Source organism: Falco naumanni, chromosome 7, assembly GCF_017639655.2.
Source record: "Falco naumanni isolate bFalNau1 chromosome 7, bFalNau1.pat, whole genome shotgun sequence".
Lineage (NCBI taxonomy): Eukaryota > Metazoa > Chordata > Aves > Falconiformes > Falconidae > Falco > Falco naumanni.
In genome coordinates, this window is record NC_054060.1 from 65,058,258 (window position 1) to 65,079,069 (window position 20,812).

At 49.5% G+C, this 20,812-nt stretch overlaps 2 protein-coding genes across 16 annotated transcripts in view; both read right to left on the minus strand.

The window, feature by feature from the left end:
- Positions 1 to 722: 722 nt before the first annotated feature.
- Positions 723 to 7,321, minus strand: NGB (neuroglobin). Of its 2 annotated transcripts, XR_005828846.1 has the most exons (5): positions 7,094 to 7,321; positions 5,843 to 5,954; positions 4,158 to 4,277; positions 2,611 to 3,004; positions 723 to 1,474 (listed from the first exon to the last, which is right to left on the minus strand). XR_005828846.1 is itself a non-coding variant. In XM_040600435.1 (4 exons), the coding sequence occupies exons 1-4, from the start codon at positions 7,198 to 7,200 to the stop codon at positions 2,858 to 2,860; spliced, it is 486 nt and encodes a 161-aa protein (XP_040456369.1). In that variant the 5' UTR covers positions 7,201 to 7,321; the 3' UTR covers positions 723 to 2,857. The 2 variants fall into 2 exon arrangements, 1 of the variants encoding a protein (XP_040456369.1); XM_040600435.1 differs by having other exon boundaries at positions 723 to 3,004.
- Positions 5,841 to 20,812, minus strand: part of POMT2 (protein O-mannosyltransferase 2) — a 38,856-nt gene continuing 23,884 nt past the window's right edge. Inside the window, exons 21-26 of one of the 14 annotated variants that reach the window (XR_005828837.1) lie at positions 18,685 to 20,807; positions 16,337 to 16,402; positions 12,191 to 12,265; positions 10,555 to 10,722; positions 7,608 to 7,757; positions 5,841 to 5,914 (exon numbers count right to left, since the gene is read on the minus strand). Coding sequence is in view for 1 of the 14 variants with exons in the window: in XM_040600427.1 (XP_040456361.1) it covers positions 20,702 to 20,807 (106 nt within the window). In the remaining 13 variants the exon portion in view is untranslated. The other 13 variants (XR_005828834.1, XR_005828841.1, XR_005828838.1 and 10 more) reach the window with 13 other exon arrangements.

Consider the following 20,812-nt stretch of genomic DNA (forward strand, 5'->3'; position numbering starts at 1 on the left):
AGGATGCTCACCTGTGACAGGGCTGGAATTTCCAGCCCTTAGGAGATGCTATTACAGACCCTGAGCTGGCTTCCCTGCCCTAGGGACTATCCTTCTTCAGTGCCAAGTCCCCAGTTCTGCCAGAGCTGGAAACGTACCATTTTGAAGGTAGAACACGCCCTGGGAAGGGGCAGCCAGGACCCCCTGCATCCCCAGGGGCTGCTCCCTGGGGCAGGGCTGCGGGGGTGGCTCAGCAGCGTGGCTGGCAGGGTGGATGCTGCATGGAGCTGGCAGCACTTCACTGCCAGGCTGTGCCCTGCTGCCGCAGGCAGCCAGCAGCGGGTGAGCGGTGGTGGGTGAGCCGATGCTATCTCAAAGAACAAAAGCAGCAGCTGAACAAAAGAAAAGGGATTTTAGGCTGATTGCTTAAAACTCTAATTCCATTAGAGATCATTAAATTTGAAGGGCAATGAGCAATCAGCAGCAGGACACCTTTGCTAGCCCCTCCGCCGCTTACCCATTCAATTACTGTGTACAAAAGCTCCCAAAAGATATTTGGTGCTGGATGCCTTCTCACATCAGTCAAGCTGGACTATTACAAGCGCTCCCAGTAACCAGTATCTCCAAAGCTAGAGCCAACAAGAAACCAGTAAATACCCTTCTCCGTCTTTTTTTTTTTTGGAGGCAGGGGGGTCTTGCTTGGGCCTTTTATATTAAAATAAACATAATGCAGCAAAAAGGGCTGAGACTCACTGTTGTTGTTTATTAAACAGTACAGCTGGGTATAAGAGGCACACAGAGGAGTTCAGTTCTCTTGGGAGTTACACAAAACGTGGTACAGAAGAGAGGTCAAGGAGCTGGGAAAGCTAGAGGGAGCGGGGATGGTTTGGGGCAGTAACACCCACATCCCATCCATCACACAGCTGCCTACTTGTCACACAGAGCCAGCAGGTCCCCGCACGATGCCGAAGGCTGATGCCCCAGAACAGGGTTGCAAAGAGGACGTCACCATTCCCAAACCCTCCTGCCCAACACTGTGCTGTCACAGCTAGCATCTCCCCCTGGCTCCTCCATCCCTCGCTGCCTGGTCACCTGACCCAGCCGATGGAGTGAGCCACGGGCCAGGACACACACCACCACGTGGTAGGACTGCAGGAGCAGAGCCTGGTACCACAAGGAGGACAGCGAGCATCCTACCTCGGGCTGTTCACTGCCTGTTCCACAACACCCCTCAGCTCCCCTCCCAAGCACAGCTGGAGGGCTCCTCGCTTGCTGGAAGCCCACGGCCACCACCAGGCCTGGTGGCAGGGAAGCAGAGCCCCAGCTCAGATGGCACTCCACCGTCCTCTCTACAACGTGGGGCTGGGAGACCTCAGCTGCAGCTGCGAGGAGCAAGCAGCCCTCTCCTGCCCCAGAGTGGAGGACATCTAAGTATAGGAGGAACGTGCTTCTAGAACAGCATCATCTCAGCCCTCAACACCAGGCTTCACCTGCCCTGAAGGAGCAGCAAAAAAAGGGTGCTGTCTGTAACTGAATACTTGCTCCATGTCCTTGCCCTGGGGCTAGTGATAGCTGGAAACATGGTTCTGCCTGTCCTACAGTGACTTCCCCATGAAGATGAACTCTTCTCCAAAGTGCTCAAGTTCAGCTCCCCCCAGAGCCCTCAGATGCTGCCTCTCAGCCATTTCCTAGGATTTCTTCCAGCAGATGCTGTCTTCTCACTCCTGTCCTGACACAGCACTGCTGCACGCACCTAACTGGTTGCCTCGCTCTGCTCCATAGCAGCTGTGCCTCAAGTATGGCGGGGAGGGATTACTAAGGGGTGAGGAGCTCTGCAGATGGGCACTGCGCGCAGCTGGGAAGCACTCCAGGTCCTGACAGCATCAGCAGAGAAATTCCAGCTATCCTTCCTCTGGCCAAGAGCCAGAACAATTTCTGGAAGCTGTTGCCATGACATGGTTGCAACCTTCATTTTTATTTTAAGACCTCTTTTCCTTGTATTTACTTCATTCTCCTTAACACAAAGCAGTAAAGAGCCACCACTGCTGCTGCCTTTCAGCTGGCTCCGAGGTTAAACCAACCAGCCAAACCAAGACAAAGCCTTTCAGCTGGCAGCCCAGACCCGCTAAAAGCAGCCTCACATTGGGGTTAACGTGACCTCACTGCTTGAAGCATCCCTAGGAAACACACCGAGTTGTGGCCAACCTGACATGAGGAAAAGGCATGGGTCCCATTCAGGGGAGAGGCAAGGCAGAAGAGAGCACCAGGATTAACCATCTGGTAGTGATGTGTTGGCGAAGGGAGAGGGGGAAAAGCTCCCTGCGAGGGTTGGGGAGGACAGCGGCACAGCACGGCCAGCTCCCACCTCTGCTGCCTCTGCCCTTGGAGGGAGCCACATCCACCATTGCCAGAGCTGAACTGGGCACAGCAGTGCAGGAGGAGCGAGCAGTGCCAGACCAGCCAGGTCTTGAGTGCAGCAAATAGAATCTTGGGTAAATAAGTCCGACACTAGCTGTCATCTAACTAGGGTTGGTAGCAAGAGGAGGGAAGACAAGCCAGCTAAAAACCAGAGCAGGTACGTGGGTGTTGGTGCTCCAGCTCGCCCGAAGGAACTTGGGGCAGGCAACATACCTGTGCTGCAGCACTCCCAGGCTTCGCTGCAGACATACCCTGCCAGCCCTTAGCAAAGGCAGAGATGTGGTCGTGTCGAAGCAAGGCGGAATCACTGGGAGAGCCCCGAAGCACACGTGACTGGAGAAGACAGCGATAGGCTGGTGCACAGAGAAAGACAGAGGTGGAGAGAGGCAGAGAGCGTGGTGTGAGTGCTCCCCTTGCCCAGGACCACTGCGTGGTCAGGGATGGGGATGGCTGGCAGGATCTAGTCCCCTTTCTGGGAGGGTCCCCAGCCACGCTGCATGGCTTTCACCACAGCACCATAGAGTTTGCTCCAAGCCTCCCGCACATCTGGGCTGAAGGCAGTGCCAAGGCATTTCTCCAGCATGTACATCAAGGACTCGCCAACAGTCTGCAAACCAAACAGGGAGGCAGTCAAGCTCAGCACTGGGGGACGACACATAGCCCCTTCTCTCACTTCACCACCTTTTTGGACTTCTCCCATTTCAGGGCAGCTGTTCCTCTTCCACCAACAGGGCCAGGCCACCTCATCCCTGGCTGCCCAGAGAGGGCCTAGAGCCAGCCCATGTCATCCTCTTCCCCTGCCCTACGCTGGCCCTGACCCCACACCCCACACTCTGGGTGAGCAGGGAGTACAGGCAGGGAGCAAGGGCTGACACAGCGCATGTAACGCCAGGGGAGAGATACACATCCATCCTCCGTGGCTCCTAGATGCAGGTGGCCAGCCCTGTCCACTGGCATAGCAGCAGATCAACAAAGCCGAGCAATGCCCTGATGCCAAGCCAGTGGGTCAGACCCCAGGCTGGATGCTCAAGGCCTACCTCGCAGGCTTCTCCACAAGGCGCTGCACCTCACAGGGCTGCAAACAGCCCCATCCAAGAGCACTCACACACTGAGCACAGGGCTGCTGGGGATCAGTACCCCAAGCAAAGGGGACCCTGCTCCCTCTGAAGAGGACCAAAGCTAGCAAGGGAGCCATGCACTGGTTAGAAACCTTTCCTTCAACCTGCCATTGCCCACTGCTTTATTCAGCATTTCTGTTCATGCTTGATGGCAGGAGAGGAGTAAGCAAGGGTGTAATACAGAGGACACTCCTGTCTTAGTGCCATCAAGGAAGCAGGGGCTGAAATGCAGCAACCCCACCTCCGTGCAGACACAGAGAGAGGTGGGTGCTCCCTTTCCCAGATGCAGTGTGGTCTGCCCAGAGCATTTGATGCAGAGATCCAGGGCCCAGGGCAAAGGCTGAGCCTGCATCCCTGTGTCACAGGAGAGACTGCAGTGCCCCAAACTGTGGTCCTCCTTGAACAGGGGAAAAGCCGTGCTCCCCTCTATCCTTTCTCCCTGGGCTTACTGGGGGAGGGCATAAAGCAAGGGGAGCTCAAGGGTTTTCCCTGATCAAGCCAACATCACTACACTGGTATCAGTCGCTCGGGGGATGCCCTGAGCCATCAGCTTTCTCTCCAGCCAGCTGAACCCAGCAAGTGGGTGCACAGGGATAGGGACAGCCAAGGGCAGCCACAGCGGGACAAGAGAGGATGTCTCACCGAGAAAGATTCGACCTTCACACCAACTGCCTGGTGCTTCTTGCCAAGGTTGCAGAGATACTCTTCCAGGCAGGACAAGTTCTCCAGGTGGTTCACAGCAGCATCGATCACCAGCATCACCTGCAGGAGCACAGAGGCAGAACAGCATGAACAGCAAGGTGCTGCTGCCCTCCCAGAGAAACAGAGTCTGACCCTTCTGCTTCCCCCTTCTCAGTTCGACCACCTCCCAGCCCAGCAGATGCCCCCTGAGCTTTCCTTTGCTCTGCTGTGATCAGTGCGTCACATCAGTGAGGCATGCTGGCAGCAGCACATACCACATCCTTCCATAAGACGCTGCCAGAGGTGTCACAGCAAGCAGCATTGTTGAGGTCCCTGTCCCAGAGGGGGTAAACAGCCCTAGAGCAGATCAGTTACAAATTAAGACATAATGCTGATGCAGTCATTAGTCATCTTGGGACCCCAGAACAACTGCAGGGGAGCCCTGGAAGCTGTCAGGACTAGAGTTTCCAACTGGAAGTTGCCAAAATGGTGTAATTGTGAATAAGGCAACTCCAATCCTAAGATCAGCCAAGGTATTTTGAGGAGATGGGGTAGATGGTACAGCCGTGAGACCTGGTCTGGTAAAGCATATACCACCATGGTCTCCCAGGACCATGAAGAGTATGGTAACCAGACAGAGAAGGGTTAATGAGGGATGAAGGGAACAGACACACCAAATTAGAAGGAGAGATTAAAGCCAGGGCATAGTTAGCTTGACAAAGCCAAGAGGTGATAGAATTGTGCTCTCTAATTTCAACAGGCAAATTATCTCCAACAAGAGCAAAGAGCTATTTCAGCTCAAGGCAATAATAGCAGAAGTAAAAATGGACTTAACTTTGCCAATAAACAGAGGCTGGAAAATAACAAAAAGCTTGCAGCTATTAGAGGAGCGCAGTCCTGAAACAGCCTCTTACAGGGAGTAAACACAGGCAAACGAGGCACCAAACTGGTTTAAAGATGGAGCCAGACAGTTTATGAAGTCATCTTCCAGCCATGGCTGTGCTCTATCCCCGTGTATCTACTCATCAGGGCTCCGCAAATGGTCTCTGCTGCACCAGGTATAATTCTGCCCGTGCTTGGGCTCCTCCAGATAACAGCAGCATTGCTCCTCTCCCTGTTTTGGGGGGAGGTGAATGCGTATCACAGCATTCCCCCAGAGGCTATGCAAGAGATACTGTGGGACTTCTGGCTCTGCAGCTGCAACAGCAGCATCTCCACGGGAGTGGGTCTGTGGGAGCAGCCTGACCCACTGCCCAGCTCTGTGCCACCTCCTGGTCAGGATGTGGCCAAGCAGAGGGCTTCAGTCCTTGTCTGGCCAGAAGTGAGCTCATTGAGGCACTTCAGCCGTAGAAGAACGGGGCTTCCAACTTTCACAAAAGGCAATCCACACTCAGAAGGCGGCGTGGAAATCAGCGTGGAAATCAGCGTGGTGCTTCTTATCCACCACAGCGTACACCCTCATCCCCTCCCCACTGTGGTAGGGCACTTTATCCTGGTAACAGTACCTTCTGCTAGCATGACTAACCCCCTGCAGTCACCATCTCAGGAGATTTCCCATGCATCCCCCAGTCAGATAGACCACAGCCCCAAGCCATCACCTAAGGGCTACCTCCTCCACAGAGGCTGCACTCCAGCCCCTCTCTAACCTTCTTGATGTGATCCAAGAACTCGGGGGCAGAGAGGCACTCCTGAGGGCTGGCAAACTGCTTGCAGTTGTACTGGAAAAGGGGCAACAGGTCAGGGTCCAAGTCAAACAGCCTGCAACAGCAAAAGAGAAACCCCCATCTTCTCAATTCCTCAGCTTTATTTAGAGTCCTGCTCTCCCCAGGAACAACCCCATCAGCAGCACACCTGCAGCCCTGCCTCTGCCTCCCTCTCCACCTGTAAAGGACCCTGAAGTTCTGAAGAGTCTCAGTTTGGGGCAATCTCTGTTTCCCCAGCCCACAGCCCCAGCTCTCAGACATACGTTTATGGCACCCGAGGACCAGTCCCAGCTCACTGCAGTTCCTCCCAGCCTGGCCTCAAAGTCTTGGTTGTCATCTCATGACGACATGATCCCCTTGAGTCTCAAAGCTCCCAAATCCAGGGAAGGCCTGCAAGCTCCAGCAGCTGGCTTTCCTATTTGAACAAGGTGGGCATGTACAAACTCAGCTAACACCCCACTCTCCCACATCATCACCAGCTCCCTTAGCCTCCCTGCCGGTGTATGCCAGGGTCTCAGTAGCAGCCACACAGGCAGATCTAAGAGGCTCATGCTGTCCATGGATGCCACAGGGAGTTCAGGCAAGCCAGCCTCTCTTCTCCCCATACTGCACGCTAAACTACCGCATCTCTCTCCCCTCCACTAAAAGTCCCGAACAACGATGCTGTCGCTGCTCTCAGCCCTGCTCTGCAAGGTTTGGCTCCCACCTGCTACGCCCCGCTCCAGAAGCTGGTCATCAACTCCCCAGTCATCCTTTTTAAACGACTTTTCATAGATTATTCCCCCCCCGCCTTTTTTTTCTTTTCCCATAATGGAGACATTGATGTACCCAGGGGAGGCAGGTGTCAGCCGTTCTCCTGGCACGGCGTCTCCCCCCACCGGGGCCAGGGGGCTGCCGGCCGGGGGACAGCAGGAGCGCCCCTCCACACGCTCCCCGGCACCGGGCGCCCCCCAGCAGCACAAGCCCCGGTGACAGGGCGGGGGGAGCGGCGGGCAGAAGCGCACGGAACCGCCCGCCGCCTCCCTCCATCTCCCCGTAACAAAGTTCTCGCCGGCGGGGGGGGGGAGGGGGGGAGCCGCCCGGAGCGGGCACCTTCCCCGCGGGGGAGGGGGGATCCAGCCCCCCGCGGGCCGCCAGCCCCAGGAGCCCCGGGGAGCGGGGGCCGAGCCCGTCCGCCGCCGCCGCCCCGCTCACCTGGTGAAGAGGACGAGGCCGTGCTGCACCGGGCTGCCGCTCAGCCGCCGCCAGCTCTCCCGGATCAGCGCCCGCTGCCTGCCAGACAGCCCCATCCCGCTCGCCATGGCGGGGCCGGGGGACCTGCCCCTCGCCGCCCGCGGCCGGGCGCTGGCACCGCTGGCGGAGGGGCCGCCGAGCGGCAGCCGCCCGCCCCTCGCTCCGCCGCTGCCCCCCGCTCACCTGGGGGGGCCGCCCCCGCGCCCCCCGCCGCGCCGGGCACCCGCGCTCCGCCCGCCGCCAGCCCGGCGCCCCTCGCCCGGCCTTCCCCGCCGCCCCGCCGGTCAGGATTTAGGTTTCCCACTCGGGGGAAGGCAGGAAAATTCAGAAACAAATGCCCAGCCACCGCCAGGGCAGGCAGAAAGTTCAGCTCCTTCACGGCTGACATCTCCCCAGCGCCCTGGTTTTCCAAGCCGAGCAGCGCGGCGGAGCGGTGCCGGCGAGGGACCACCGCGACCCGGCTACCTTCGCTCACCGTTGGGTTCGGCACGGCTCCCTCCGAGCGTCACTTTGCTGTGGGGGTCCTCAGCGATGCTACAGCAGCCTCTCGCTCTCGGCCGCTTCCACTGAGATTCAGGGTGCCCGGCAGCCCCTGCTATCTCCACACACAGATGCAGTTTAGACACTGCAAGATAACATGTTTAATATAAAGCTAATTAACCCAGCTGCACCGGGCAAAGTTATTAACAACAGAGCAGAAGACATGTTCAGAACACCCAGCTTCTCTTTACTGTTCAGACAAAGGGAAGCGCTGCTGTTAATTTGGCCCTGGGACTCGGGCAGCGTGGAGGAAACAAAGCGAGAAGGAGCCAGCGAGGTCTCAAGCAGCACAAACAGAAGCCAGGAAAGCCAGAGCAGTCGCGCAAGCGAAGGTTTTCGGGACGATGCGAGAAACACAAAAGCACAAATACTACTGATACCATCACAATCTGCTCTGAAACAACAATTGCACTGATCTTATTACAAGTTCTGGTTCTATACATCAGACTTATTTCTTGTAATTCGGAGGGAAGACAGCAGCCTCTCACCCAACCAGGAGCACATCGACTCAGTGCAGGCAGAAAGGAGGCTCTTCCCATCAGAGTACTGAAAATAATCCCTGGGAAGAGACAAATTCAGAGGCACAATGCTACATCCTCAGCCCCAGCCCCAGCTTGTCTCCCAGGGGCCTTTCTCCTAAAAAGCCAGTGACAGCACTGACTGCCGTGACAGCAGGAAGCCACCAGAGACGTCTCTGCAAGTGTCAGAATAAATTACCTGTTTTCTCAGGCTTTTGACACCTCGCACTCCCGGGCAGACCAGGCAAGATGCTGTATAGGAAAAGCTCTATATACACTGGAGGAAGCTGGAGAACCCAGTCATAAAGCTGGGCTCTTGAAACTTCCAACACACTCACAAAGAAATTGAACTGTCTGATGGGACTAAGGAGCCCCACAAATACTTACAGATCGCTGTCTACCAAGCCAGTAAACAACTCATGTTCTATGTATACTGTGTTTTGAATGCCATTGCTAGAACAGACTTAATGACAAAGGTCCCAAGTGCTGGAAAGATGCAAATGGCTTCTGTTAAATCATGGTTCCTGTTAAAAGTACAGCATTTTAGCTTTCATGATAACCTGGACAAGCCTCAAAAGCATATGATCTCCACACATCTGTATTCCTAGAGAACAAAGGATAAATAGAAAGCATTCAATAATAAAGAAGTCAACAGCTGCAGGGCCATCTCACGGCCGGGGGGGTCAGAACATGCAACCTGCCAGCTCACAGAGCTTCAGTGCTTCCTGCTGTTGGCCACCATCTTCTGGTCCACGACACGCTCCCACTAAAAACAGCATCTTAGCTGTGTGGTTGCAAAGGAAACATTCACACTGGGGACCGATGATAAATCAGTGTGATGATAACTGCTGAAGCTGCAAGGAGTCTTGAAAGGGCAGCAGGAAATAGGAGGTTAATTTGAGCAGGCTGGTGAACACAAGCCCAGTAGCGCCAACGCAAACAGCAGCCTTTAGCTACCTTGCAGCTGATCGAGCGCACCAGCAAAGAGCATGAAATGTCACCCTATGTGCATCTGCACAAGCTGCTCCAACATTTCAGCCAGTTGTCACAACCACACAGACGTGGAGCTTCACCAGAGCCTGGCTGGACAGTTCAGCCTGACCCTGCTAACAAGAAGGGGGAGCGGAACAGGTGGGCAGTGCTGTGCTGCCAGGGCACTGGAAAGGAGAGCAAAGAGTCCTCCCTAGACCACAGGATACCGAGGAGCAGAGTTGAAGCACGTATGTGCAGTCAGAGCAGCAACAGAGGCTGAGTATTTGCCTAGCAACATTTTGAATATATTTAGAGCTGGCTGATAGAGGAGGAAGAAAAGCACCACAAAAGCAAGATGTCATTAAGAATGATCAGCTCCTAAAGCTTAGTTGGGATGTAGGACATGTTTCCTCAGGTCCATGCAGGCACCATACCCGGGGCAACAACAAAATGCAGGTTCAGCCATTGTTCCTGATGGCAAGGGTACCTCAGACAATAGCAGTGAAGCCATAATGGCAAGGGGAAGTGGTGGCTCTTGTCCAAAGTCTTCCCCCCTGCACCTTCCCTCTGTGCTGCAGATGGTGTCTGCATGCTGAGTACTCAGACAAAGCACAAGTGTCAGAACAGAGCAGATATAGCAGCAGCGAGAGTGCTAAGCATGACATGTCTTCTCCTTCTGTGGCACATACAGGTGCCCCAGCTGATGGAAGGGACAATGGACTGGCCATAGCCCTACCCACCTGTTGGCACCCAAACCCCATGCTTCTGACACTCAGCAGAGTCCAAGAACCTAAGAGAGCTAATCCCGTCCCTGCTCCCCAACAATAAATAACTCCTTCTGGGGAGGGTAGGGCACATTCAGGAGCAGTTTGCCCACCTTCCCTGCTCCTCTGACCTCCATCCTTTTGCTGCTTTCTGGCACTGGTAAACGTCCTCTCCCTTAATAAACCCAGCAGTTTTTTTTCCTGTGACAGCGCAGACCTTCCAACGCAGGAGGAGGGAGCTGTAGGGAGGGACTTGAGGTGGGAGGCAGGGAGAGCTCAGGGGTAAGAAACATCTGAACCACCATTCACATGATTTAAAAGAGCAAGGGCTCAGGAGACGTGGTGTTCTTCCCTGTGTGCAAAGTAGCTTCTCCCTTGCAGCTACACAGCTGTCAGAAGAGTTCCTCCTGCTGCCATGGCACTGAGATGCAGACAGCACAAGTGGAGTCCAGAGAGGATTTAAAGTACAAGGAAAAACAAACAAACAAACCTCCCTTCTTGTTCAAGTGTTTTGTGAGCCTCCAAGCATGAGGAAGCCCCAGGATGCATCAAAAGATTGAGCACGGCAAATGTTTCCATGGTCTGAGGGTTTCCTGCGATGGTCCCCAACTCCCCTGGCTCCACGTACCTAGCCTGGCAGCTCAGCTCTTTTCTGAGATGTTCCTGAATTTCTACAAGACTGTCCCTGGAGCTCGCATGAGTGAAGAACCATCAGGTCAGCAGCACAGACTGCTCCAAAATCCACTGTAGGCCACTAGGAGAAAGGGGAGGCAGATTTCTGCAGAAACTCACTGACCTGCAAAGAGAATTATAAAGCTCTTTTGTGCTTTGGAAGAACACAAATTTATAAGGTTTTTAACTTGCTGGGTCTTGTTATTGTAATCTACAGCCCCTTCAAGTTACAGTATCAACACCAACCCTTGCCAAGTGTTGGCTTTACTTATTCAGTGCCTCAGTTTACCCACAGGGAAAGCAAGCTGCCCAAGCTCATAAAAAAAGTGTGACAGAACTGGGAATAAGCTCACAAATGCCAGCCCCCAACCCCACACTCAGGGCTCAGGGTGCTTGGAGAAGAGCCCTCCCTCCCCAGGGACGCCCCATTAGCCTGGCCCAGGGACAACTGCTTCGCACATGTTGCTGTGGCACTGCCAGTTTCCATCCCAGCTGCTGTATCAACAAACCCGAATCCCCCTTTGGAGTCCTGCTCATTTCCAATTCTACATCTCTAAGTTTTCATGAATAATGCTACTCTGATCTAGCTGCTTAGTGGCTCCGCGCTCACCTCAGATATGGACTCCTGGGCTTGGCTAATCCCCTTTCTTTTCCCTTGCCCCCAGTCCCAAAACCACAAACCATGATGGCTCCTCTTTTCCCCAGGCTCCCATCCCCATCCTCAGGTGGGAGCAGAAGCCATGCAACATTCCCAGCAGTCTTCTCAAGCTACTCCCTCAGGCCATGGAGCAGCGCAGCTCAGTAGCAAAGCAAATCACGAAATACAATTGCATAACAAGAAGCAAAAGAGATGCAGGAGGGAATAATCTTGCTTATAAAATGATTAAGGCAACAGCTGCAGAGCTCACTGGCTGCCACCATGCCTGCAGGGAGAGCAGGGCAGCACTAGCAGCCTTGAGGATTTGGGCTAAGGGGAGAGGGATAGGCAGATGGAGGAGGAACAATGTGCAGGAGAGGATTCAACCGCAGAATAAAACAAAAACACGTCTTTTGACTTCGATTTGCTACTAGATATCCTCAGATTCATCTTAGATCTCCCAGAGCCAGCTGGGAAAAGTTTGTACAGGTAGGTGAAAACAATCCAAGGCTGACAGGGCATGAAGCGGGGAGAGAAGCCAAAGGGGACTACACAGAGAGCTGCTAGCCTGAGTATTTTTGACTTAGGAGGCTATTGAACCAGGCCTGACACTTTGAAAAGCTCAGACTTTACCTCAGTTGTTATTCACGTTGTGCTGTCCAGCACAGTCATAATCCACCAGTTGCTACTCTGACCACCAGGCTCATGTTCCAAGAAGCAAACTCTGCCTTTTGTAAGTGACGCTACCAAGTGAGTTCAAAATGTCTATCTACCATGTCAGTCTGACACAAGCTGAATTTGATCATAAGGCACAACTATAGAGGTACGCAGACTCCAAGCTGGTGGGATGCAAGCAGCTCTCCAATTCCTCATTAGCTCAGCATGGCACTCTAGCTAATCTGCCTGGCAACTTGGCAAGCACTGTGTCAGCACAGTTACCTGGCTTCTGCCCTACCTAGGGATGGTGCACATGGGCTTGGATCTTCCTCCAGTTGTCCTTATACTCCTGGACTGGATCATCCTTCAGCTGCTGAAACATGACAAAAGCTTGGTGAAAGGATCCTTACTCCCTGTGGATTGTCCTCTGTAGTTTCCCTGCTGCATTTGCCTTGTTTCAGAAGTGCCATTGGTGCTGATCTCTGAAGCGCTCATTGATTGTCTTCTTTCTGATCTCTGTCTGTTCTTTCCCTTCTTCTTGCAGTTTGAATTGCCACTATCGACCAGGGCATCTCCTACAATCATTTGATCTACAGCAGTTGTCTCAGAGAATAGCATCTTTGATGTGATTTATTAAAACAAAGATTCTGCATTTAATTGCATCCATTCCTTCATGGCAGGGCTGTGATAGCATCACAACCTTTCAGCTTTGCACTCAGCCATCTGTTTTCAAAGCAAAGCCCATGTGTTATTGCTTCTATGTGTGGGATCCTTTCCTGCTTGAGGTTGTCTCCTCCTCACCCATCTAAGCCATTCCAGTTTTGGGGCTCTGTCAAAAATAATTCTCCAGTTCAGTGAGAAATTTTGCACCTGCAAACTCGAGTCAAAAAATGCTTAAGCACTGAATAAATACTATGGTTCTGTCTTGAGGAGAATGATGTGTTTAAGCTGCATCATAAAACACTTTCCAATCCATTAGTAACTAAATACGATGTTAAACAACAACTGTTAGCAATAAAGACTTAAAAATCAGCAGGCACAGATAGCTTGCACCCACGAGTCCTACAAGAGCTGCCTGAGGCTATCTCCAACCCACTTATTTATTTTTTTAATAATGCTTGAAACAAAGAAATTTCAGCAGACTTACAGAGTATAAAATGTAGCAATACTCAAAAAGGCCAAACAAGATGATTAAGTAAGGAAGAAACTAACTAGCCTGCATAGAGAAAATAATGAAAAACCCAGTAGGGAATTTATTATAAAAGCCTTTGAAGATGTGTGTACAACTTTTCAGAGTGATCCATCTGTTCGTGCCTTTCTGTCTCTGCCAAGTAGTGGTCTAATTCTTGATCCATCTCTTACTACCTATGTCCTGACAGTTTTTCATTAACTTTGATATTCCCCATTATGCCTTCATTTTGTGAAGCAGCTTTTTTGCTTTCCCCCTCCGCATAACTTTCATAGCAGCCTCTAGTAATTAGAGCTCTCACTTGCTGGATGCTTCTTTCTTGTATTTGAAGTCAAGTAATAACTTGTTACTCAGCTTCTTATCTTTGGCTCTTCCCAGCCTTGCTTTGCACTGGCATAGTTGGTGCTTGTGCTCTTGTTGACCTTTATTTAAATACTGCTCCTCAGACTTGCTTCAATGGGAATTTGCCTGCAAGTTATCAAATTGTTTAAATTCATTTTCTTCAGCTGCACTGGCTTTATTTGGCTGTTCTCACACAGTTCATAAATGTCAAATAAAGATGTACCACCTTGCACATGTTCATTCTCACCTCAACCACTTTCCCCACTTCACATCTAGTTTCCTTCTCTACCTTGTAACCAAATAGTTACTGTCCCTAAAGCATTCCAAGGGATCAGCACACTCCCAGGGTGGGACTCAGCTGGCCCAACACAGATGCCTTCATATGGGCAAGTAACTTAAACTCCCTTTCTGGTTACCAGAGAAACCCAGGTACTTCAGAACTACCTCATCCTAAAACACACAGTGAAAAAACCCAAAAGGTCAGACAAACGAAGCCTGAAAACTACTTTTTGTCAGCTGCAAGACAGCAGGATGACTGACTTTGGATGAAATCTGGAGATAAAACAGCGACTGCAAGAATTGTAAATATGGACAAAGCAATTTACAGCAATCATAACACTTGGTAGACTATGCCCATTCAGATAAAACACAAACTTTATATTTCCAGAACATGCATTACATGGGCTATAGCCACAGAGTTAAGAAATGGTGTATTAGAAAACAATTCCAAAGTGCATAGCAACCACATTCCTTGGATATAAACTAGGAAGCAGTGGTAGGAGCAATGAAGATTTATTTCAACATATGGAATTGGGAGACTGATATTGGAAGACGGTGTACAGTTTGGGAAACCACACGGGTAAACCAAAGAAAATGAGAAGAGGCACAGGAGACTGAGGGCTAGAGAAAGAAACTTGCCTTGAAAGTTTCTATTTGGTTAGCAAAAAGATTAAGCAGTGTCTTGAAGACAGAGCACAAAAACTACATTAAAACACCAGGTTATGAAAAAGCCCCATTCTTGTTGAGAAACACGTAATGCAATGATGGCTGGAATTTAGAAACCTAGAAACCTGGCAGGTTCAAATCAAATGCAAATGGAATCAGTCACCAGTGTCCACCCACACGAGATCACTCACCTGCAGAAAGAAGCCATTCTTTCTTTAGAGCGCAGTGAGAAGTAGTTTTACTTCAGACATTACCAGCATTTTCTGAACAATACTTCATGTCTTTTCCTTATAGTCATCCCCCTACACTCTAGCACAACTGCTTTATCAGCAGCCCGCCCTTCCAGAAGGGTAGCCCTGAGATCAGACAGTATCCAAAGACCAACTTGCACTTTCTTGAAGCAATACAAGATGTCAACAGGCTTTTCAGTAACCATCTATTAGCCCAGTGTATCACGTTGTGCAGGCCACCGTCCAGTTTCTAGCTGTCCTAGCTTTACTTCAGCAGCCACTGGAATATGCCTAAACGGACTGGTTGGCTCTCCTCCAGCACTGATCTGGGCATCAATGTGCAGCCTTAAATAAGGATGCTGTATTTTGTTTCCCCCCCCCACCTAGTTCCACCCCGAGGATGACAACCCCTTGTTACAATGTACTCGGAAGTCTATGTTGCCCTGGCACAGAGCCAGATTCTGATTCACAAGGTTCCAGTTTCATTACAGACTCTCCCATTTAGTCCACAGCAAGGGCCTCATTTGTACAAAACTGTGCATCAGTCTGATGTCATGGACACCACACACTCAACATAAGAATGACTTACAGAAAAACATTGGGTTCCTGAATAAAGTGCTTGATCTGTCAAATGAAGTGTTCACAGGCAACCTACCAGAAGTTCAATGAATATACCCATTAAACCTGACATGTCATACATATTTACAATTTAACACGTCTTTAACGTGGAGAAATAAACCCGCTTCAACAGGCAGCACTTTTCTCATTCACATCTACCGGTTTCACTTCCTGCTGTGCTTATCAGCACTTCACTTGGACTGCAGTAAAACCTGACCTCCTAGAATTGCAGTCCAGCAACACGGGTGTGCTGATCACCCCTGGCGCAGATCACCCCTGTCCTAGATCAAACTCCTCAATGGGTCCATTTAAAGTCAATATTGCTACTTCAATCGTGCATGTGAGGGAGAGAGGAAAGGGGGGGTGGGTGGGAACACCCCAAGATCTAGATGTAAAGAAAATGCTTGAAAGAAGAAGTATTTATTACAAAATTAAATTCCAAATTCTACTTCATTTTCCATGATCTTCTGTACAAAATACATTTATAGCTCAAAGGAACATTCTCCCATCCACACTGTATGGTGCAGTAATTACACCTTAGTTAGAAGACATTCAGTTCATGGACAGATGCACACACACACACACACATAGGATTAGTAAGAAATGTTCAGAATACGTGACTGAATTACAAAAGAAGCCCTCTCACTGCTGCTCCAAACTCTCCCCCAGTCAGGGGCAAGTTCTCCAAGGCTGGCTCTAAACAGTGCCTCTTATAAAACACAACAAACTCATTTGGCAAAGTTTTAGGACCAAGTAAAAATTCAGCAGGAGTGGTTTCTGTGCTAGTATGTCCCCCTACCTCAGGTATCATTTGTGAGAACCATAGCCCTTGACTTTCAAGTAAAAAGCATAAGAGTTAAAAAAGTAAAGCAACTCACAGCCAACCATGCAACCAAGGTCTCAGTACTTTCAAGACGACAGAGACAATTTCCAGTCCTGACTGCTTGTAGCCCCCAGCTCCCCAAAGATGCAAGTGTGCTATGGAGGTGGTGTTCTTATCCTCAGCCTTCCTTTCCCAGCAGGGAAGACTTACACTGTTCCACACATTTTTGCTTTTATGACACGCACTTGTCAATGTGTGGGGTCACTTGCTGTAAATGGGAAAAAAAAAAAATCTTACCTATATTCCCCAGCTGGCAGAGGCACAGGGCACCGCTAAGCAGATTTTCACATTGCCAGCAGGATCCTGAGAGGAGGAAACAGTGTTATAATGGTGCTCGTGCGCAGAGTGCCAACCCAGAGGGTAAGTCACACAGGCACGGCCTCTGGAAGGGAAGCCACTAAGCATGGCAATGGAGAATTTCAAGTAAATGCCTGCGCTTCCTATGTTGACACTCTCAAGTCCCTTGAAAACAATTCTCAGAGAGATAGGGAAGCTACTGTCAAATAACACATCTGTTTACCTTTCCATAACAAGGTTCTGCTTTTGCTCTCAGTGCACATGACAGTATCTGGAGTGGATGAATACCTATGTGTCCTGTCCCACCCCTTGTCCGGGCACCCCTAAGAAAAGGATGCACAGCCTAAAAACTGGAGGAGCAGCAAAGGCATATCCTGTACTTTGGGCATACCTGAAGAAGCAGAAGCAAAGAGGAGATACAAAAATGTAGATCCTGTCAATGCCCTGTGTGTATCAGTATGTCCTTCCAATTAAGATGGAAAAGAAAACTCTCTGCAGATAAGAGAGATGCAGACGAGATGCCCTTCCACCCACAGGGCTGTGAATGATGCTGGTACGCAGGGCATGACAGGAACTTTGGCACAGGAACCTCCATTCAAATCCTCCTCATGATCACATCCTCATCTGATAGCATGAGTAGTCCACTTTGTGGAGACAGGCCAGTCCATGCTGCTGGAACAGGTGTGTGCACATTGGTGTCCTGAAGTGACTGTTAACAGAAACCTTTTAAGATGGATGGATTGTCTAGGATGAAGCTAGATAAGCCTAGAAGCCTTCTATCTATCCTTCAAAGACTGAAGAGCTGAAAATATGAGTTTACACATGAGAAAGGAACGTGGCAGCCTGTAGCTTTTTGTGATTTGAATCCACAGATACAGTTTGATGAAATACTTTGCCAGTGATAAAAGGAGTCCCATCAAGCAAAGTTCAAAGAGAGCAGCTGCTCCAGAGAACAGCACCTTCTGGCCTCAGAAAGCACCATTAGCTGTCTTCCACATGACTGGGGAAGAAGATGAATAAGCAGTCCTCAAAGAGAACTTGAACTCATTCCACAAGCACAAATGGAAAAAATGAACTGAAGCAGGCCAAATTCCATTCAGAAAGAAGAATGCCCTGCATCTATTGCCTCACACCTGCACCACTGAGACATTTTAAGTCAGTCGCTAAGGGAATCCCATTTATTGTATTTTATTGAATTCACAAAATAAGTTACTACCACATACCAGCTATGGCCTTACAGGTTTTGAGAACCAAACACTGAAGGTTAAATTCTAACTAAAATAACTGAAAAGCCAACCCCTGGAGTTCAGAGGGTGCAGAGGAGATGTCTGCTCTACAATCTTCAAATGTATACCTTTTATTACTTCTAACTCCAGATTAAAACAAAAAGAGAAACAAAAAGAGAAACAAAAAGAGAAACAAAAAGAGAAACAAAAAGAGAAACAAAAAGAGAAACAAAAAGAGAAACAAAAAGAGAAACAAAAAGAGAAACAAAAAGAGAAACAAAAAGAGAAACAAAAAGAGAAACAAAAAGAGAAACAAAAAGAGAAACAAAAAGAGAAACAAAAAGAGAAACAAAAAGAGAAACAAAAAGAGAAACAAAAAGAGAAACAAATGAAAAGATTCTGCTGCAAGTTGCTCCCTCTTGTGGAATAGCTAGATGTTTTTCACTGTATGCCTCCATCCCCTTACCAGCACACAAGGTCTAAGAAATAGTCCCAATCCCAACAAAGTGCTTTCAGAGGATTCCTGAAATGGCAGTCCTAAAAAAAAACAAACCTTTGTCTGTATTGAAACAGAACCTGGGCTTGTGCACGGGAAGGTGGGATGGGAGCACAACATTTGCTACTTTCAGCTGGCCAGTCCCCAGACTCAGCCACCAATCCCCACCCAAAAGATTATTAGTAATAAAGGATAGAGGGACCCTGGCCAAAGAACGCACTGGCTCACCTTCCTCAGGCAGCTCCTACAAAGCTAACCCCTTCATAACTGAAGTAACCAAGGTTATCGAATTAATTTTTGCTTTCCCACAGATTTAAATGGATGAATAAAGAATGTTAGAAACTGTCATTCCAAAACACTCACATGCTTCTTAGAGTTTGTTTGGTTTGGTGGGGGTTTTTTGTTAATGTTAAGGGCAAGTGGGTGATTGTATGTGCTGGAAAAAAACCCTGTACTTTAAATCATGGCTTTTATGAGTTCTTCTGGCAAATCCTTCCCATGGTAATAAGACTACCTTAGGGAAAGCTCATATTCAGGATAGCAAGGTATTAAGGCAATAATCTCACCAAGAGCAGAAGATGCTGAATCACACTGCTACAAAGGCAGCACTGCACTGTCTGCCTGCCACATTGCCAACAGTTAACAATTCACAGCGGCCGTCAGATCAAGCAGGATCTGAAGAAGTTTGCAGCCTTCTCCCCCATCCTTCTTGTGTATCTATCACCTCTGTGAACCCCTGGCTCATGTAGGTGGGAGCACCTCCTGCAATAGCAAGTGGAAAGGAATCATCAAGCCCAGTAGCTAATTAGTGCAATGACTTCCCACCATGTATTACCAGCAGGTGATTAACTCAAAAACTTCAGAATCAAAAGCACAGGTCCATACCATCGGAGTTAGCATCAAAAAGTCAACTTCTGAGAGAGATGTGACATACCAAGCCAGAGCCTTACAATAGCAAGCAGCTGCCTTACTGAACAATGCTATGGGTCTCTACTGAAGAGGAATGAAAGCAAGTCTGACTGGAGTCTCAGTCCCCCCCACAGAACCACTATGCTAATGCAGCCCTTCTGTGTTGTAGGAAATACATTAGAATTCAAAGTTTGGTAAGAGAAATGAACGCACGATTCATGTTTCAAGACAGACACCCTCACCTGCTGCTCTCCCTGTACCTGCAATTTTGATGCAAGGCTGAGCAGCAGAGCAAGAACTCTGAAATGAAAGGCTTGGTTTTAATGAAACATACACAAAAGAGTTTTGCAAATATTACTTCTTTAGACACAGCTGGGATCCAAGTGTCCTTCATGTTAGATGCTACAAACTAGCAACCTTGAACTGTGACAAGAAATTGAAATCGGGTGAAGAGATGGAATAAAAGGAACATAGACCTAACACAGAAAAAAGGCACCTAATAAATAGAATTCTGCTTTCTTGGAAGGGGTGGATTCAACATCCAATGGCTCTTAACAGACAAAGAATTTTTGCCTGGCCTCACATTTCCTTCAGTACAGTAATTTGATGTTCAGCCATTAATGAGAGGGAACTTGTTCAATATTGAAATACAGTGAACAGATACCATGGCACTGACAGCCAGTTTTGCAGATGCTACATTCAGTAAGATGAAGCCTTCCCCCTAAAAGCACAGGTACTGTCACTGGAATAGCTGGGATCAAAAGATGAACGACAGCTGTCTGTAAAATTTCCAAGCTACCATTTCAGTCTCTAGTACACCCCCAAGAAGCTGGACTTCACAGCATACTGGGGCAGAAAATAAATCACCTGCTATTTCCACTGTAATTTCCTTAACAGTTTCAGATGGAACTGCAAAGAAGCTACTAAGTGCTGAGCTGGAACAGTGGCTCTAAGCACAGGCCCACCAGGTGATTGTTATAAATGATTAAAGGTGACCAGAAAGCAAGGCAGTATACAGGGATAAATAATCTCCATCTCCCCTGTCTGCAGAGGGCCTAGGAGACAGGCAAGGCACAGTGGCTCAGGAGATTTCAAGCAGACCCCTTTCAGTCAAATTCCAAAAGTTCAGGGTCAGAACAAAAAAATGCAGACAGTCAGGGCAGGGTGGAATGGAGGTCCACAGCTACTTACATGAAGCTTTCAAAAGCCTCGCCGTAAGAAAGGTTGTTAATCATGATAAAAGACCTAATGTCTCAGACACTGTCTGGCTCTCAAACAGTAACAGTGCTTGAATTACAAGAAGGAAGACACACACACACACACACACGCAACTACACACGGCCTCCAACTTGTCCTGGTCTGGCTGCTGGAATGCCACTGCTGTTTGACTGATACATATTGCTTTAAAGAATTGAGATTTAAGCAGCCAGTTGTCCAGAAATACAACCTAAGGATTCAGGACATGAGTCTTTTTAAGACGACCTTCTCATGATCATCCTCTGCATCTTCCAATGCAGGCAGTGCAAACAAATGCCAAAGCAACAGGGCTACTGTACCCAGCGTTCTCCAGAGAGGGCATTTTACAGTCACAGGTCTCCAAAGCACCAAAACCAGCCCAACATGCAGCTGATCTCATGCTTCTCATCCACTGTTCCCAGGCTTCCTTTGCTGCCTCTAGAACTCCCAGGAGTCCATCCACCGGAGCCCTGCCATGGGGCTGCTAGGGTCAGAGGCCATGGGTCCTATCATCCCGTAGGACAGAGGATAGAAGAGGTAGAAGCTGTG